This window comes from Achroia grisella, unplaced genomic scaffold, assembly GCF_030625045.1.
Source record: "Achroia grisella isolate CSIRO2021 unplaced genomic scaffold, CSIRO_AGI_Agris_v1 utg18504, whole genome shotgun sequence".
Classification (NCBI taxonomy): domain Eukaryota; kingdom Metazoa; phylum Arthropoda; class Insecta; order Lepidoptera; family Pyralidae; genus Achroia; species Achroia grisella.
The window spans coordinates 284,394-304,518 of NW_026712688.1; the positions used below are offsets into that span (position 1 = coordinate 284,394).

The 20,125-nt window shown below is 35.5% G+C and overlaps 1 protein-coding gene across 3 annotated transcripts in view; it reads right to left on the reverse strand.

Annotated features, from left to right (window-relative positions):
• Positions 1–1,741: 1,741 nt before the first annotated feature.
• LOC131841614 (UTP--glucose-1-phosphate uridylyltransferase) overlaps positions 1,742–20,125 on the reverse strand; it is a 31,293-nt gene continuing 12,909 nt past the window's right edge. For 2 of the 3 annotated variants that reach the window (XM_059189936.1, XM_059189937.1), the window contains exons 2-5: positions 5,490–5,676; positions 4,818–5,050; positions 4,149–4,354; positions 2,467–3,287 (exon numbers count right to left, since the gene is read on the reverse strand). In XM_059189936.1, the coding sequence (XP_059045919.1) occupies positions 2,495–3,287; positions 4,149–4,354; positions 4,818–5,050; positions 5,490–5,676 (1,419 nt within the window). In that variant the 3' untranslated portion in view covers positions 2,467–2,494. Of the gene's footprint in view, positions 2,190–2,466; positions 3,288–4,148; positions 4,355–4,817; positions 5,051–5,489; positions 5,677–20,125 lie in introns of those variants that run through there. The other variant, XM_059189938.1, reaches the window with a different exon arrangement.

Sequence of the window (20,125 nt, forward strand, 5' to 3'; positions counted from 1 at the left end):
CGAAGGCGTTGTAAAATTTCCCAATATGTGGGATCACAGCTAAATAAATTTGTTAAGACAATATATCACTGCATTATATATTTTATATGTACTGGATATCGCTGATTGGACAGAGACATAAATATATGAATTAAATATATAAAATTGTAAATTACTAACATAGTTTATGTTTACTAACTGATAAATATCCGAAATAAATGAAATAATAATAATAATAATATCACTTTATATATTTTATATGTACTTGATTCATAAGCTGACTGTACACGGTACTGTACGGTAGTCTATGGTTATAAATAATGGTGAATGATCACTATCGACTACATAAACAGCATCACGGATATCACGTCATCGTGTGATGCCCATATACCGTATGCACTACCTTGAATATATTGTAATATATACCCTCAGCCGCTCTATAAGTCCTTCCGCAGGTTTGGAGTGCCATCTGCACTCGCCCCCTATCGTTTGGTGAAACAGTAAAGGCCAGCTGCGACCAATAGCGTTAGTATATTTTGAATAAAAGAATATCTGAACAAATTATTCTTACATTAGAATAGAATAAAAGAATATCTTAACAAATTATTCTTATTGCAGTTTATTCTTACAATTATCGTATTCTCATAATCCTTATAAGTGTTCTATAACTTTTATTTATTGTGAAATTTATATTTAATTTGTACTTTTTACATTTAGCTCTGATCTTTATTCTGTTTGCAACATTTTGTATTAATTTTTTTTTGCTAAGTCTCTGTAAACTTGTTAGGCTTTCTCTGGAAATGATTTAGTGTAATATATTGTAAGCTGTTGGAATTCTAATAACCAAATTTAGTATAATTTATCATACTTTGAGTACAATTTAAGTATTAATCTTCATTTAACAGCTACATTACATACTCAAAAACGAACATCTGCCAAAACCGTAATATAAAAAATTTTTGGTGATACATATTATCACTTTTTCTTAAGAACTATTATAAAAAAATTGTACACATATTAATTAAATTGCGTAATTACAATTTTAATATATAAAATATATAATTGTATGTAAGTACGTATACAACACTATCTATCTATATTCACATAATATATATCTACATATTTAGATATTTCTTTTACAGTTCTAAAAATACATTTGTATGTGTATATTTAAAAAAAAAGTAAATATAGCAATTTTATTACTTAGTTTATTATTAAAATTATAGATGGCGTTGTATAAATGCGTTTTATCGTATCATATATATATTATACATTGTGTTCACAAATGTACACGCGAATAAACAGACAAACTCGCGTCTACCACTAGTATTACAACAAAGTGATGAATTAACACTGAAGTGATGAATCTTTCTGAAACCATTTGTGCCACATATTCATAACTTACCTAAATAGCTGTGATATTTGAACTGTCTTTTCTAATTATCTACCTTATATACATATAAACAAAGTCTGTTTTGGTATAACTCTAATGTTCGTTGGAGAAGGGAATATTAGTAATAGGGACTAGTAGGCCCTATTGCCAGCAATGTACCATACGAGACCTCCACACTGTCTTTTGGAAACAATAGATCATGATGTGGTCAATTCCAATTTTTTTTATGGGTGAAAGGTCTCTTAACACTTCCACACCGTCTTCTGGAAACCATCATGGTCAGTTCCTGGGGAATTTCCCACGATGGGCAAACAGACCCTGACTTTATCATCTTATCATTCTCCACTGGTGCCCCGAGTGTAAACCGTCAGTTTACACTTATTAATGGATAGGTTTATCCAGGGGCGGATCTACCTAAGGGCTTTTTGGGCTGCAGCCCAGGGCCCCGAGGATTCATAGGGCCCCCAGTCACCACTGAAACGATATTTTAAATATAAAAAATATCTAGAATCTTTAAAAATCTATCATAAGGTTGGCAACCCTGAGATCAATCAACCCATGCAAGTGCGCGTCTAACGAAAGGAAGGTTTTGGTCAGTGTATTTTTGTAGTTGAGTAATTTAATTAGATAGACACCTAAGTAGATTTAGCCTAGGGCCCCACAACTTCACGATCCGCCCCTGGGTTTATCCATCATTGTCCTTAAAAAACTAATGGTCGAGGATCCGCAAATTGCCGGACACAATCTTGTTTTCGAGTAGCGCCCCTGACGGTATATCAATACGATCTCCATGATTCGCAATTATGATCACTGTACCCTGGAAAATAAGAGCGATTTCAGCATTACACAAGTTCTTTATAAAATCAACCGACGGCCGAAATTTTTAAAATGTATTCTTAAGAGATATTGTTGTCAAAGTTCTATTTAAAGTTTTGGTGATTCTTTCGTCTCTGTATGCTAGGCATCTTCACATTCACTTCACTTCACATTATCTATACTTTGTGGAATCGACCCCGTAACCACCGGAAGTAAGGCGAAACGCTAAACCGCTGAACCACTTCCTAAATATAGAAGCGACAGCGTGTTATCTCTAATTGCTCTTCGGTATATTTGTCAAAAAAACTAAAACTTATATCTCACCTTCAATGACACTCCTCTGCCAAACGTAACATCCCCAGATACCGTCAAATGGTCCAACTCAATAAGGTCCGGTATCGTCGCAAACCTGTTCAGGAAATCCTTGACCTTTGCAAAGTGATTATCACCCAGTTTCACGAGTGGTGTTGAAGGGAACATCCTCTGTGGCGACATGACCAACGACCCATGAGACAAACTGTACAGATTCGACATGACGAGAAGTAGATCTGATGTTTTTTTAACTGGCAAGAACCTACTTCTCGGCACATTAACGCCTATTCCACCTTCGAAGCACTTCATTGCAGCACCTACAGCTGTTTCCAATTGTATCACATTTAATCCATCACCTAAATGCTTGTTGTTCACAATTATCTCCATATTTAGTGATCCTTGTTCGACAACACGCTGTATAGCGTCGAGTTTCGCCCATAAATTGTTGGTATTGAAGAATTTGAACTGGCTAACTGATTTGAAATCATCCACGTGCTCTTTTGGTACTTGAGCTATTTCTAGCAGTCTAAGTTTATCTTCATACTGAATTAGAGTTCCACCTTTTACATCAGCTCTTGTTTTATCCGTGACTTCCATTACGAATTCTGATGTGGAACGTTGTGGTTCAGGATTGAGGAGTAGGTTTAGGATGTTCAGATCGACAGTGGCTCCGAGGTTGTCGATATTGCTGATGAAGCAATAGGTACGACCTTCTTTGATGAATTTTTGGAGGAGGCCAGAGTTGTTGAAGGATTCGTAGAAGTCACCGTGGCCAGGTGGATACCACCTGTAGGACAATCAGAATAAATTATTTATTGATTGATTTATCAAATAAATATACACTTATAGATAATTGCCAACGTGTTGTGGAAGATTGCTCGCGCATTCCCGTAACCCTGACAAAAGGTGATGAGAAGAGACGACTAGCTACCCGCTCCGGCGTTACACGGGCGTACATGTATAAACAAATACCTTCCAAATTAGGGAGGAATTGTTAGTAATGGGAACTAGTAATCCCATTGCTAGCAATGTACCATGTTAGTGCGTCCTCCACGCAGTTTTTCCTGGAAGCCATCGATTAGAAATTCCTAGTGAATTTGTAACGATGGACTAACTGATCTGACTTCATATTCATCTTATCATCCTCCACTGGTGCCCCGCCAGCGTAAACCGTTAGCGCAGGCGGGTGCACCATTTCACTATCATACACAAAAAAACCTTCCATATTACATAAACCTTCCTCTTGAATCACTATGTACTGCTAAAAGCTACATTAAAATCCGTAGTGTTAGAAATATAAGAAAAAATTAATTCTCACAAATGTTACTAGATGGCGCTGTCATAAAAGTAAAATGCGCCATCGTTTCGTTTTGTGCAAAATCAGTTGAGATGTTGTCATGTTGTGTACTTAATCGTAGAATGTTAGAGAATGTTGTACGGTTCTATCGACCTAAGTGTACCTGTATTTGTGAACGACCAATAAACCATATATATAGACACAAGTAAAGTGTTTGGTTTACCTTAGGGTAACTACCTTAGGACCTCAAGGTTTTTCATGGTCCTTCGAGCCGGAGCCTTTAACAGATGACTGGTCGCTTAGTGGCACCGATTTCATTTTATACTATGTAAAGAAGTAAGGTATACTCACGCCTCGATATCAGAGTGCACGTCACCATTCTTCGCGATGGGCAATAGGGACTCCCGGTTGATGCGCGGGTGGCAGGACTGATTAAAGGTGTGGATCTCGAGGTTCAAACCCCGGTACTTGCGGATCACCTTCTGCGTGTCGTCGTCCGTGTTGAACGAGTTCATCAACACCAATGGTACGTTGCATTTGTATCTTTTATTCAGGTGCTGGAAGAGTTAGTTCAATCAGGATTTACAATAAGAAAGAAGAAAAGTTACACGTTAAACACTAACGAAGTATCATCTGCAAACGGCAGTATATCTGCAATTTTCACTACAATAAAGGGAAGGTCATTTATGTAAATTAAAAAGAGAAAGGGGCCTATGATTGACCCTTGTGGAACGCCGTAACGCGAACGATATACTGGAATTACTCTTAAATAAATTCAAAACATATATACTGAGCAAAGCCTATTACTCACTAAACGGTTACTTAAATGACGAGCGTGCATGGAAATAGCTGTTCATGCACGAGATTTTCATTCAATGTCAAACAATATAAATAAACTGACATTTAAAAAAAAATTGAAATTTTATTGAGTTTCTTGCCACTTCTTAATTGAATCTAATTATTTTAAATAGAATCTTTATTTATTTACAATAGTAATATTTATTTATCTATGATATATACCTCAATCTGTTGTACAGTCAGATCCAAAAATGTGAGTTCATTTCTCACTTGTATCACCGACTTGGGGCCCTTACAGCCCATAGATGTGCCCAGACCTCCATTCAACTTGACCACAACCAGTTTATCCAGCATATGATGTACGTTGTCTGTGGTCGGCGTCTCTAACGTGTTGTAGTCTATGACCGCACCTTCTGGTAATCTCTCGATCTTTTCCCATGTTACTGATGGTCCCTCTGTAACAAAATAGAAGCTATAAGGTATGATTTATTTCTTATAATGGATGATGATGCACCTACTTGCACTAACGGTATACGCTGGCGGGGTACCAGTGGAGGATGATAAGATAAGTGACCTCATACTTATCTTATCTGGTCACTTAGCCCATCGTGGCAAATTCGCCAGGAATTTATCGTAATGGTTTCCACGAGGAAACATGGCCAACCAACCCTTTACAATTTTTTTCGTATTAAAAAGTAGCCTATGTACCTCCTTTTTCCGGGTCTCGACTATTTGTGTACCGAATTTAATTTCAATCGCTTCAGTAGTTTTGGCGTGAAAGCAAGATAGACAGATAGACAGAGTTACTTTCCCATTTATAATATTAGTAAGAATTACGGCCAGGTGATAATGACATCTGTCGTTGATGTTGCCAGTCGATGAAAAAATACTTACGTTCTGCTAAAAATCTGCTGAACAAATTCTTGAAACCGGCAAACTCCTTCTCCACGAGGGGCCGTCTGTTCTCCGGGATGGTGCCGACCAGCCTCTCCAGTTCCACGGCCACCCTGGCGAGGGCATCGCGCTTGGTTGCTTCCTTGAAGTCCCTGGACCCTGACGGGGTACGCTGGTGACTGCGGATCTGGATGCAGAGAGAGATGGTAGTAAGTACTTATGGGTGATAAAGGAATGTTGCACTCGCCTGCGCTAACGGTTTATGCTACGTTTACATTCAGCCGCTTCCCCTGCCACTCGCGCTGCCGGAAATATTGCCGGGCGACAACTGAGCTAGAGGGCTGAATGTAAAAACACGCTGCCACTCGCGCTGCCAGTCCTTTGACTCGCGCACGAAAAACCGACAATCGAGGGAGCGCCGGACATTGCGAGTGGCAGCGCTAATGGCATGGGAAGTGTTTCCACTCGTGTTTACACTCTCGCGCTGCTCACTTCACTGCCCACTCGGGCTGAGTGTAAATTGGGCATTACGCAAGCGGGACACCAGTGGAGGATGATAAGATGAGCATGAGGTCAGGTCTGTTAGCCCATCGTGGTAAATTCGGCGTGAATTTATCACGATGGTTTCTAGGGGTGACCGCGTGGAGGTCAACCTGGCATGGTAGATTGCTAGTACTAGGGTTATTAGTCCACAGTTTTGATAATCCCCTTACCCTCTAGATATTAGTAAGTAATGATTAATAGGTAAAATTAGTGGCCTTACTGCTAGCAATGTATGTGTAATGACTGCAATATGACTTACGGCCTCGGTGGTTTACCGGTTTAGCGCACTGCCTTACTTCCGATGCTAGCGGGTTCGATTCCTCGCACGGTAAAAACATTGGTATTCATAAGTACGATTGTTTGTATCCGTCTAGTTGTTGTCTATGTATAATATATATGTATGTGTATTTACGAAAAAATCTATATGTTTGTATCAATTGTCTAGTACCCATAACACAAGCTTTAGCTAACTTAACTGGGGACTAGATGGCGCTGTGTGAATTGTCTTGAGATATGAATATAACAGTGTTAATAGTAAGAATAAAAGATATTTGGTAACCAACTCAGCATCTATACATATAAATAAAATTGGAGTGTCTGTTTGTAATATTGAAATAACCGTTTTTTTACTACATGCATATGAATATAAATACGGTACATATAACAAAAAAACACTTTTTACAATATTTGTCTGTGTCTGTCGGTCTGTTTGTTCCGGCTAATCTCTGAAATGGACCGACCGGACCTGGACCGATTTTACGTTACTTTTTTGGCTGGTAGCTGATGTAATAACGAGTAACATAGGCTACCTTTATTTTAGAAATATCTTTTATTTTGGAAAAATAAAGCTAAATTCCACGCGGACGAAGTCGCGGGAACAGCTAGTAGTAAATAACTTCCACCCATATCGGTAATGTTTCACACATGGATTATGTTCAAACTGTACCCAAATTGGTATAGACGTGGCCTTAACACACCATCGACCTTACACGCTATGTTTGTTTTATATAAAACAACTACAACTAATTGGGTAAACGTGACTGTCATGATAATCAACGCCGTAATGACCTCGGTAGTTTATCATACCGCTATCCAATGGTCGCGGGTTCGATTCCTCACAGAGACATGTGGCGGCGTGGTGGGCCGGGTCAATGGGCTCCCTAAAATATGGTCGAGCGCAGTGATGGCTGGCTCATCCGTCATACTCGTGAACGAGTGCTGCTTGTAGGGACTGGTCTGCTCTTATCACTACGACTGATTTAATCTTATTGCATGATTATATTTGACCCAAAAAATTAGTGCTTGTTGGTAGTTTGTATTCACACGTTTCGACTTGTAATTGTAAACTTACAAGGATTATTTAAAAGAGCAACACACAAGTTTCTTGCTCGTTCTTCTTGTGATGAGACAGCTTTCCGAACGAGTGGTAAATAAAAAACAAATTGTTATGACTATTCAAAAGTGCTTAAATTAAGTTTATTTGAATAAATGATTTTCTATTCTATTCTATTCTATTCACACGGTACAAATTTGTATTCATGAGTATAATTGTTTGTATCGGACTGGGTGCTTTATATGTATATGAATATATTTACAAAAACGATGTGTTTAAGTATTTCTTTCAGTTAGCTTAGTAAAGCTTGTTATGGGTTCTAGATAACTGATACAAATACATAGATATATTTTTTTTCGTAAATATATAACCGATACAAACAATCATACTCATGAAAACAAATGTTCGCACCGTGCGCGGAATCGCACCTGCGACCATCGGAAGTTAGGCGGTGTGCTAAATCACTGGACCACCGAGCCGTCAAATATATAACATATAATAAAGGACGACGAAAATAAATTGCCTACTGCATTTAAATCTTAATATATAAAAATTACGTGTCACGTTGTTTGTCCGCGATGCACTCCTAAACAGTTTAGGAGTGCATAGCGGTTCAGTAGAAGTTCAGTAGAAATGATTGCAAATTTGATTTGCACATTGTGTGCAATTTGATTCAACTTGAAAGATAGGATAGCGTACATCTCAATTTATAGTTGCAATATTATTTTATTTGAGAACCTTAGCTACAGCAACACGTGGCCGGGTCTGATAGTATATATATGTATATATATATATATATATATATATGTTATTGTAATATATTGTGATAAGAAATATAATACTTATCAAATAATACACACCCAGGCGTCTTACATGAAGATAAAAAACTGTGTTGTCTCATCAGTATGTAATATCTATTGTATTTCAAATCAAATCAAACATACCATCACGACTCTTACCTGAGACGGAGTAATCAGAGACATTGTTAACTGTCGATGTTGTGGTGAACGCAACACTCGATATATATCTATACATATAAATAAAATTGGAGTGTCTCTTTGTAATATTAAATAAATAATCTGAGGACAATTCACACAGCGCCATCTAGATCCAAGTTAAGCTAGCTAAAGCATGTGTTATGGGTACTAAGATTACTGATACAAATACATAGATAATTTTTTTTCTTAAATACATACATATTTTACATAGAAAATACCCAGACCGATACAAACAATCACACTCATGATACAAATGTTTGTGCCGTGCGAGGAATCGAACCCGCGACCATCGGACGCAAAGCGGTGTGCTAGACCGCTAGACCACCGAGGTAGTCAAATATTGAAATAATCGTTTTTTACTGTATGCATATGAATATAAATACGGTATATACACCAAAATAACATTATGTACAATTTCTGTCTGTCTGTCTGTTTGTTCCGGTCAATCTCTGAAATGGCTGGACCGATTTTGACGGGACTTTTATTGGCAGGTAGCTAATGTAATTAGGAGTAATTTAAGCTACTTTTGTTTTAGTTATATAAATTAGTGGCAGTTGGTGGTTTGTATTTGCACGTTTCAAATTGGAAATGTAAAATTACAATGACCAATTAAAAAAACAACACACAAGTCTCTTGCTCGTTCTTCTTGTGATGAGACAGCTTTCCGAATGAGCGGTAGATTAAAAGAATTATAACTATGACTATTCAAAGGTGCTTATATTAAGTTGATTATTAATTAAGAATTTCTTTTATTAATTAAGAATAAAGATATTTTGATTTTGAATTTAAATTATTTTCTATATCTGATGTAATAAAGAGTTTAATTAAATAAAATTTAATAAATTTTCTATATGATTATACTTATAATATTTTTACTTAAAATTTATATATATATAATTATGAGATTACTCACCTGTTGTCTGACCCAATCGTTTGCCATCACATCCACTTGTCAAACAGTCAATAATTTATAAAAATACCACTGACATACATACATATATCACTACACAACAACATTCACTGATCGTTTTACTCGCTGATAAAGACAGATAAGACAAAAATATAGTTAAATGAGTAAACACATGTAATAAAATCTGTATAGTCACGTTTATATATTAAATACTATTTCATTGGTGATAATAGAATGGTTAACACTAGCGGAGCACCAGTGGAGCATGATGATATTACTAAATAACCCTGGACAATTAACATAACGCCATCTAGTCCCACGGTAAGCATAACTTGTGTTATGGATACTAGGCAACAGATATACTTAGATTTTTCTGTAAATACATACGTAATATATATAGAAAACACCCAGACTGATATAAACAATCAGTCATGCATAAAAATGTTTGCACCGCGAGGAATCAAACCCACGACCAAGGTAGTCAAGCGTCGTGCTAAACCGCTAGACGACCGCGCCCGTCTAATCTAATAAAAATTAGAATAGTCGAATTTAATAAAAATGTCATAAATAATTAAAACTACTATACTACTGAACTAAATTTTCTACTTAATAAAAAATTTCCTTCCCGGGACGCAGTACAAAATGATTTCACGCAATTTGTCGAGTCTAGATCCCCAGAGTTTTATCATATAGGCAATTAGGCATGCATGAACTAATTAGATGGTAGCAATAGATTACTAGCTGTGCCAGCGACTTCGCATATTATAGACACCTTGACCAAATAAAGAAAAAATATTCAATAATCCAACAAAAAGTTTCATCACTCTAGCTTCAAAAATGACAATACTTCCATACAAATTTTAATCTCCCCTTTCAACCCCTTACAACCCTTTTTCACCATTACCATTAAAAAGTAACCTCAGGGTCTGGACTAGTACCAAATTGCATTTAAATCGGTTCAGTAGTTTTGTCTACTATTTTTGTTTTATTGAAATCTAATGTCGAATAATTCATGCGATCGTAGGCTACAGTAACTGTTTACCATCAGATGAGCCGTATGCTTGATTTCTACCATAATTACATAATTACATACTCTAGCTTCAAAAATGGCGATTTTCTATACAAATTTTAATCTCCCTTTCAATCCCTTACAACCCTTTTTCGAATTAAAAAGGAGCCTATCTCCTTTGTCAGGGACTACCTGTGTACTATTTACTATTTGAACAGATTTAAACTTCATTTAGAAAGAAAGAAAGAAAAAATATTTATTCTATGCTTTTCAATTAAATTAAAATCATTTAAATGTGTTTTTGTTTTGGCGTGAAACCGAGACAGATAGACAGAGTTATTTTCGCATTTATAATATTAGTATGGAGTATGGATGAGGGTAAATATTTTGATTAAATAAATATGTTACAACAACAGAAAAATCGAGTTTAAATTTTTCAATACAATCGATTTCAATAATCATCAATAATTGACGTAATCTATGTCCTAATACATCAATAAGGTAGGTATAATTTTGTATACTGATGTTTATCTGTAATATTGATGAGTTTAGGAGATATATAAACAAATTGGGTTTAATCTACGCTATTTACTATTCACGATACGTTTTAAGAATCATTATGATTTGGCATTTATAAACAACTAGCGATACGTCACGACTTCGCACAGATGCATTAGAAATTTTTGAATTTTCCGGCTTGTTCTATACTAAATACGCGTGTATTATACATATAAACCTTCCTCTTGAATCACTCTATCTATTGTTGAAAACTGCATTAAAATCTGTTGCGTAGTTTAAAAGATATAAGCGAACAGACAGCCGCAGCGATTTCATGTACTATGTAAAAATATGCATTTGTATTTATGTCATGATGATTTGAGTTTCATCAACTACTGACGACCATCACAATCGTTCTTGCTTGCATTCTCTTCTTGCTAATGATATGAAAAGGCTGGACCGATTTTAACGGGACTCTCGCTCGTAGATAGCTAATATTATAAGGATTTAAATTAATCCTAATAATATTAGCTAGAAAAAAATATTAAAACAAAAAACTAGACGTTAATTAGCGGCAAAAATGTCCTACACGAATAAATGATTTTTTTATTTGATTTTAGAAATTTTATGTATTTTAATTCCACGCTAACAAAGCCGCGGGTAACAGATACTAATAAATATGGTGAAAGATTTGACTGTCTGTCTGTGTGTAATAAACTAAAAAAGTAATTAGTTACACCCAGACATGTGTTATAAATTAAAAAAATACTTGACCGACTACAAAAATCCATTCACATATAGATTACATTATCAGCGAGTAACACAAGCAGCGCCGAGTGATATAGCTAGCTAGAATATAATCTTAATAACTACACAATGTATATCTTCATCATTTTTTTAAACACATATCGATCTTCCTATGTCGTCGTCACGCTACTGCGTAGTTCAACACGAGTGTATATACTGACCTTAGATCAATGATTACTGTATGTACCTGCGTATCTTTACATCTGTCACGAATGCTATGATAACATCAGTCTGTCATTCCGTGAAATTATATAGTTTTGATAAACAAACCATTCGAGGTTATATTATGAAGCTTTAATTTGATAAAAAAAAAAATAGCTGACCCGACATATTGTATTGAAATATAAATAAAAACCGCTTTTAAAAAATAGGGGTTGGTGATGGAAGGGTGAAAATTTAGGGTTTTTGGACAATATTTTATTTTTTTATAATGTGGAATTACAAATAAAATTTTGTCAAAAAAATAAAATAAATGTTAGCGAAACAGTAGCGATAGTATCGAAAATATAGTAATACAAAAAAATTACTCTCATAAGCGGCTAAAATATCCTAAGAGAATAAATGATTCTTGTTTTGATTTGATTTGAATAATACAAAACAGATATACAGACAATTTTCTGCTAGTCACGATTGTACGTATAAAAACTGCACATACAATTATTTATAGTGAATAGAAACTTTACACATATATACGTATTCATATAATATATGTATATATAGTATACTAGCTGTACCCGCGACTACGTCCGCGTGGAATTTAACTTTAATTTTCTAAAATAAAAGTAGCCTAAGTTACTCCTTATTAAATCAGCTACCTGCCAAAAAAAGTCCAGCCATTTCAGAGGTTAGCCGGAAAAAACAGACAAAGAGACAAAAATTGTATAAAATGTTATTTTGGTGTATGTACCGTATTTATATTCATATGCATGTAGTAAAAAACGGTTATTTCAATGTTACAAACAGACACTCCAATTTTATTTATATGTATAGATGTATAAATGAGTATATAATGACTGACAGCAATGACAGAATAATAATGTATAATTATTTTATAAATACATACATATATGCGATCGTAAACAAGTGCTACATTAAAGTACAGTCAGCTGCATATATGGTTGCTCGTAACATCATGAAGGTTCAATCTTACATACGTACATAACAGAATCTTTATATAGTTGTTAGCTAATACCGCAAACGTTGCTTTATCATATAAATTAAAATCGCTATTATGAAATAGGTAATGATGGGTAGAAGGATGAAAATTTAGGGTTGTATGTATTTTTAATGCTACATTATAAAAAAATAAAATTGATATTAGAATTGGACAACCCTTATCGTTTAGGGGTATAAAAAAAAGATAGTAGCCGATTTTCAGACCTACTAATACTACTTTGCGTATAAAATTTCATAAAAATCGGTCAAAGCACCTTACATCCGACAGTCGTGTATTCGATTCCTCAAGCCGTTTCGGAGTATTCGGTAACTAACATTGTAAAACGAGAATTTTATATATAAAATAAGAGTAAAGCTACCTAAATTCCCACAAAGCTAAAAATCACTAAAATTGTTTAAAATATGATTAAAGATAAAATTTGAAAGTTACCCACGTGTGCTGGCTTGCGTTCCTTATTCCCAAGTATCCTAATTTCAAACTAGCGGTGCCATCTATGTGCCGATACAAAAAACTTTGATCCCTCATCGACTCACAGAGGATCTACACGTCACAGGCGATGTCAATACGCAACAAAACTTCTTTGCGTCGAGATGGTGGCAGTTTTCAATTCAACTGATACTGTACTAAATTAAATTGCTAATAAGAGGTTGTGCTGGGCTAGTCCTTAGGCAGTGACAAGTGTAGTCAAGCTTTGGGAGACAAGCTTCTGCATCGGTTCTATCCACTAGAGCCGATGCAGAAGCTTGTCTACCAAAGCTGATGCGAAGCTGAAGCTGAGGCGATCTCTTGAAAGCTTGACTCCAAGTCAAGCTTTCAAGAGAATCAGGTTGACCTCCACGCGGTTCCCCCTGGAATCCATCGAGATAAATTCATGGCGAATTTACCACGATGGGCTAACTGACCTGACCTCATGCTCATCTTGTCATCCCCCACTGGTGCCCCGCCAGCGTAAACCGTTAGCGCAGGCGGGTGCACCATTCCACTATCATTCACAAAAAAAAAACCTGAGCTATCTTCTTTTTTTTCTGCCAACTGTACACAATCATCAATTTTATGTGTATAGGATCTTTATTCGTTTCCATAAATTATTATTATTGGTATACATTATCGCTTTACAACATCATCTAGTCATATTTTTTTTTGTAAACGCATAAATAGTATATATTACTTAGAAAGCACCCATACCGATACAAACATTCATACTTATGAAGAAATTACCGTGTGAGGAATCGAATCTGCGATTATCGGAAGTAAAGCGGTGTACTAAACCTGTTTCTTGTCTGTTCTTCTTAACTCGAATCTGAACTGCCGGTAGATTTGATATATTATAGCCTTTAATAGAACTATATGAATAAAGATCTTTGATTTGAATAAATTTGAAAAAATCTACTTGAAATAAAGAAAGATATAAGATACTATTGTTGCGTTCAATACATCCCGACCAGGCGGACGAAGTCAGAGCTAATTGACTAGTGAGTTCGTTGTTTGCGGTACTTAACCTACATAACTGTATAGCATTTATTAATACAACTACAACTCAAACATTGACTGTGGTTAATAAATTGATAACACAATGGAAGAATACGTCACTTCGTACTAGTTTTCAACCCACTATCTCATCTGAACGGCTGAACAGATCTTAATAAAGTTTGACGAGACTATAGATTACATCATGAGGTGGGATATATGCTATATGTTTTATATAAAAAACAAATGTGCGCTGGAAATATAAATAGAAATAGAAATAATCTTTATTCAAATAAACTTAATATAAGCTTTTTTTAATAAAGCTGCTGGAACTAGAGATGCCAACTATAACTGTTTTAAACCGTATTATACTGTTTTTTACTAAATTATACTTTTTACAGCGTTGCTAGACGTCCCGTATTTCCCGGGGCGTCCCGTATTTTAGGCTTAGTTTAAAATGTACCGCCGCGCCGGGACTGACTCTGTCCCGTTTTCGTATCGAGCTCCGTTTTTTATTATTAAATCGATCGATCTACGATAAACAAAAATATTCACGCACGCAACGTTTGTACCCCTAATTTAATAAAAAGCGAGTTGACGACAGTTTTGTAATTACGATTATAATTGTATTGATTTTTATAAATATGTTAATACCAATAAAAATATGTTAAAGACTCGCTTCTCAGAAAATATATAAAAAAATAACGAATGCCACTAGTTACCATGGCGTAACGCCTGGTAAATTGCTGTGTGTGGCACAATAAGCTGACACCGCTACCAGGAACAGCAAATTACCACGAATCGGCACCTAACACCAATTATTAATTGTTATATTTTTACAGTAGTCTTGTTCGATCTTTAGACATAATTATACATTTTATACTTTAATAATTTCATTGTTTTAATTAAATAAAATATATTTTTAAAAGGCAAATATAGCCCGCCGTAACATAAGTCACTATATAATTTTATTTGTCCCGGGTAAAAAACTTAATTCCCGTATTTTTTGCCTATTTAAGCGTTTGCCTATGTGTACAAAATTACAAAATTACGTAAAAAAAATATAGTTCAATTGATATCCTCCGTTTTGTGTTACTTAACACACGATAATTGGGGGGAAGGGGATTGTTAGTAATGTAGATTGATAACCCCATTGCTAGCAATGTACCATGTCAGGTCGACCTCCACGCGGTTCCCCCTGGAAACCACCGTGTTAAATTCCTGGTGAATTTGTCACGATGGACTAACTAACCTGACCTCATGCTCATCTTATCATCCTCCACTGGTGCCCCGCCAGCGTAAACCGTTAGCGCAGGCGGGTGCACCAATCCATTATCATCCACAAAAAAAAACACACGATAATTTTACAGACAGGCAGATATACACAGCAAAGATATGTCATGTAGCCCATGAGACCGGGTGTAGGTCGCGTCTACATCATTGGTCCATTCAATTGATATACTCGGTTTTTGTCGTTTTAAACACGATAATTTTACAGACAGACAGATATACATAGCAAAGATATGTCAAGTAGTACATGAGACTGCGTCTTCTTCATTGGTCCATTATCTTCAAGGTCAGAATGATTTGCACATTAATAGAGATTGCTCTGGAGTAGATGCATATGAATGATCAGTCATGATTGAAGCTTCAAAAATTTTATTATCATCCATTAACAAAATATCTTTTTTTTAGGGATGATAATGGAATGGTGCATTCACCTGCGCTAAAGGTATACGCTGGCGTTGCATTCAATTTGCATTCTATTTTTATTTTGTTACTATTTTTATTATATATTTTACTAGCTGTTGAATTTAACTTTATTTTTCTAATATAAAAGTAGCCTAAGTTACTCCCTATTACATCAGCTACCGGTCAAAAAAAGCCCCATCAAAATCGTTAATTCAATATTAAAAATCTGTTATTTCAATATTACAAACAGACACTCCAATTTTATTTATATGTATAGATTACCAAACAATTAACAAGTAACCTTATAACAATTGTAAGTAATTGAGCGAGTATGTAAGATGACGAGGCTAAACCCATGTTGTTCTTACCAACACATATCCACTCAAACTGACCAAAGTCCATCATGAAAATTCACCGAGATTTTATCCTAATGGTTTAACCTGACTGGTCCATTGCTAGCAATATGGTTATTAGTACACATTATTTATATAATTGTATATGCATATTGGTAAATGTAACTGGCTCCTAATAAAGATAGGTGACACTGCATGTTGTCAACTCAGCCGGCTACCCGGCGACTATTTATGTGTAGATGTATAGATTACCAACATAGGATAAGTTAGGTCATTAAGCTATTAATAACAAAATGGACCATGTTGTCTGAAATAAATTATTATTATTATTACTATTTTTATCCAAACATTCTCATCTCCCCTCTTAAGGAGAGGAGATGGCAACATACCCCCGGCAGAAGCACAGTCGGCCGGGGTTCAGGGCCCCAGGGAGAGAAACCGGCGTACAATGCGGGCAGAATCTAAGAGCACCGCTTTCTGCATCTTTCCCGGGAGTGAGCCGCCTCGGAATCCCAACCGTCTGAGATGTTGCTCCAGACTGGTTGGGATAAGACCGTTCACCGATATAACGATTGAAATTATTTCGGTGGACATCACCCCCCACATTTCGGTCACCTCGTGAGCCAGGTCGAGATATTTTCTCTTTTTCTTATTATTATTATTATTATTATTATTATTATCTGTTTGCCACAGCTTAAGCTCGTCATTAGTACCGAGGACGGGTACGGTAGTGACATGCCAAATCACTCGTTACTTTATTTTGCTTGATGATTTATTCTGTGACATTTAGGAAGCGACGGAGTATTGCACATGTATCTAACAGCCTTTTGTAGTGGAATTACTATTATATATATGTTTTATATATCTCACTTTTTACAGGGGTAATACTGAATGTATTACCCCTGTAAAAAGGGACACGCGGGCCTTAGCCAAACCTGGATGAGTTATATGAGGATGATTATTATTATTATTTATATTTATATATATATATATAAGAGCCCGCTACTTCGTTCGCCTGGTTATCAAAAACACGATTATCTTTGCCAGCCCTCAAATTTGAATAATTTTCCCGTTTTTGCAACATTTTTTTGATACTTCGCTTCTATTGGTCGTAGCGTAATGTTATATAGTTTGAAGCCTTCCTCGACAAATGGACTATCCAACACAAAAATATTTTTTTCAATTCCAACCAGTAGTTCCTGAGATTAACGCATTCAAACAAACAAAACATACTCTTCAGTTTTATAACATTAGTATACAATATATATTACTATGGTGTAGCCCAGTATTTCCTAAAGAGGGGCCCACGCCCCACAGGGGTCATTTTGATTATTAAGGGGGCAATTCGAAAATGGACTCATTAAAATTATATGGAATGTGTATTTCAATTTTTCATATGTTTTAAAATTTTACTTGCCTTTTCATTAGCCACTTTCCCAGTAATTTTTTTTTTAAACCTAATAATTAAGTAAATATTTTTTAATGCTATATGTATAGGGAGGGGACTCTGATCTAGTCTTTAAGTCTAGAATTTACTTGTATAAATAAATATATCTATATAAATAAATTCATCTACGTAAGAAATCTATTATTCATGTTTATTTATTCGCAATTAATATATATGCACTGTTTGTATAAATAAATCAAAGTAATTATGCTAATTAAGCATTTATTGCCGATTCAGATTTTATTATTTATGTTATATGAATGGCAAACAAGGAAGCAGCAACGTACCTAAAGGTAAATGATAACTTAGTTTTTGCTGCGTACCACTTCAAAAAGGGCCTCAAACCTTGCGAACCCCTTATTATAGCTGTTATGCCCTATTTACACTCAGCCCGAGTGGGCACGGAAGTGAGCAGCGCGAGAGTGTAAACACGAGTGGAAACACTTCCCATGCCATTGGCGCTGCCACTCGCGCTGCCCAGCGCTCCCTCGATTGTCGGTTTCTCGTGCGCGAGTCAAAGGACTGGCAGCGCGAGTGGCAGCGTGTTTTTACATTCAGCCCTCTCGCTCAGTTGTCGCCCGGCAATATTTCCGGCAGCGCGAGTGGCAGGGGACGCGGCTGAATGTAAACGTAGCATTCGACCTACAATTAGAATCACTGGCAGTTTTTATATAGGTTTATCCATATTTAAAATATGAGAGTACTTTTTATACATTTTATTTTTTAACAATTTGGGTACTGCCCTACTCTATTTTTTTTGTAAATACTCTCTTTCCAAAGGTTGTCTGTAAGAGATTGCATTAGCGATAAGACCGCCTTTTGTACTTAGTTTTTTTTTGTTTTTAATTTGTTCATGTCCTTTATATGTTGGTGCAATAAAGTGTTATAATAATAATACTGCGCTCTGCTATATATAATAAACGTCTATACAAGCATGTTTCTATTTTCATTAATTTTAACTGTAGCAATCACACTAATGTTATAAATGTGAAAGTATGTGTACGAGTATGTTTGTTACTTCTTCACGCTCAAACTCCTGGACCAATTCTGATGAAATTTGCTATACAGGTAGTTGACACCCTGGATTAACAGATTACTTAAACCGGATGTAAAACCGCGGGACACAGCTAGTGATAAATAAAAAAAATAAGTCAGTTTATATAACAAAATGACATTAAGGTTGACGGGTGCAGCAGAATGACGATATCCGGCTGGCACGGTCGGTCATAGTACTCGGTCGATCTTTTATTTTAGAAATTGTATTAATATTGGAAATTTTGGAATTACCCTTAAATAAATTCAAAACATCTGTTAAATCATATTTACTGAGCAAGGCCTATTACTCACTAAACGATTACTTGAATGACGAGCGTGCATGGCAATAGTTTTCATGTTCGGGATTTTCATTTAATGTTAGACATAGACACCTATATAAATACCTATGCATTGTTTGTAAATAAACTGGATTTTAAAGAAAAAATAATTCAATTGTGTTTCTTGCCAGTTCTTCTCAATTGGATCTATATACCGAACTGGACGGTAGGAAAAAAAATTATAATGTAAAAACTTGACGTTCATAAGCAGCTAAAATGTCCTACATGAATAAATGATTTTTTTAATTTGAATTTGAATTTGAATACAATTTCTAAAATAAAAGTAGTATGGGTAACTTAGGTACATACACAATAGTACCTACTCATATAACATTAGCTATATACGAGTGAAAATTCTGTCAAAATCCGCTCAGCCATCTCTGATATTAGCAAGAATAAACAGACAGACAAATAAAAATAAAAATTAAATTCCTGATATAAGTAGTAGTATATACTATCTTAGATATTGATTGAAAAGATATAAATTTGAAATTACAAACATACACTTGTAATTTTATTTATTTATATAGACCAGAGGAGGTAGACTTATAGCAGCTGATATAAAAACAATTTCAATATTTATCTAGGTACTTACTGGCGACATCAGTCCATATCTGCGATACGCAGTGCGTATCGAAATGAGTACGCATTATTCGTGTGTAAGTGGAATTAATATTAAAAATAGTAAATACGCGGTCACGTGATCAATTCAATAGTAATGTTTAAAAATCCTTTTTCTGTTAACTATCCTAACGCTGTTGGCCGCAGCTGGCCTATACGGCTTCACCCGATAGGGGGCGAGTGCAGATGGCACTCCAAACCCGCGGAAGAACTTATGGAACGGCGGAAGGCCAACTCCCGCCTGACGGATACGAGCCTACGAGGCCTGTAATTCCTTTTGTTATCCTGTAATTTCACTGCCTAATGTCAGCTGTCTCGATAATGGCTTACAAAGCAAGCTGTGGCTTAATAATAAGGAGGTTTAATACTGTCATAAATCAGTATTATTAATCAAAAATAAAATACAAT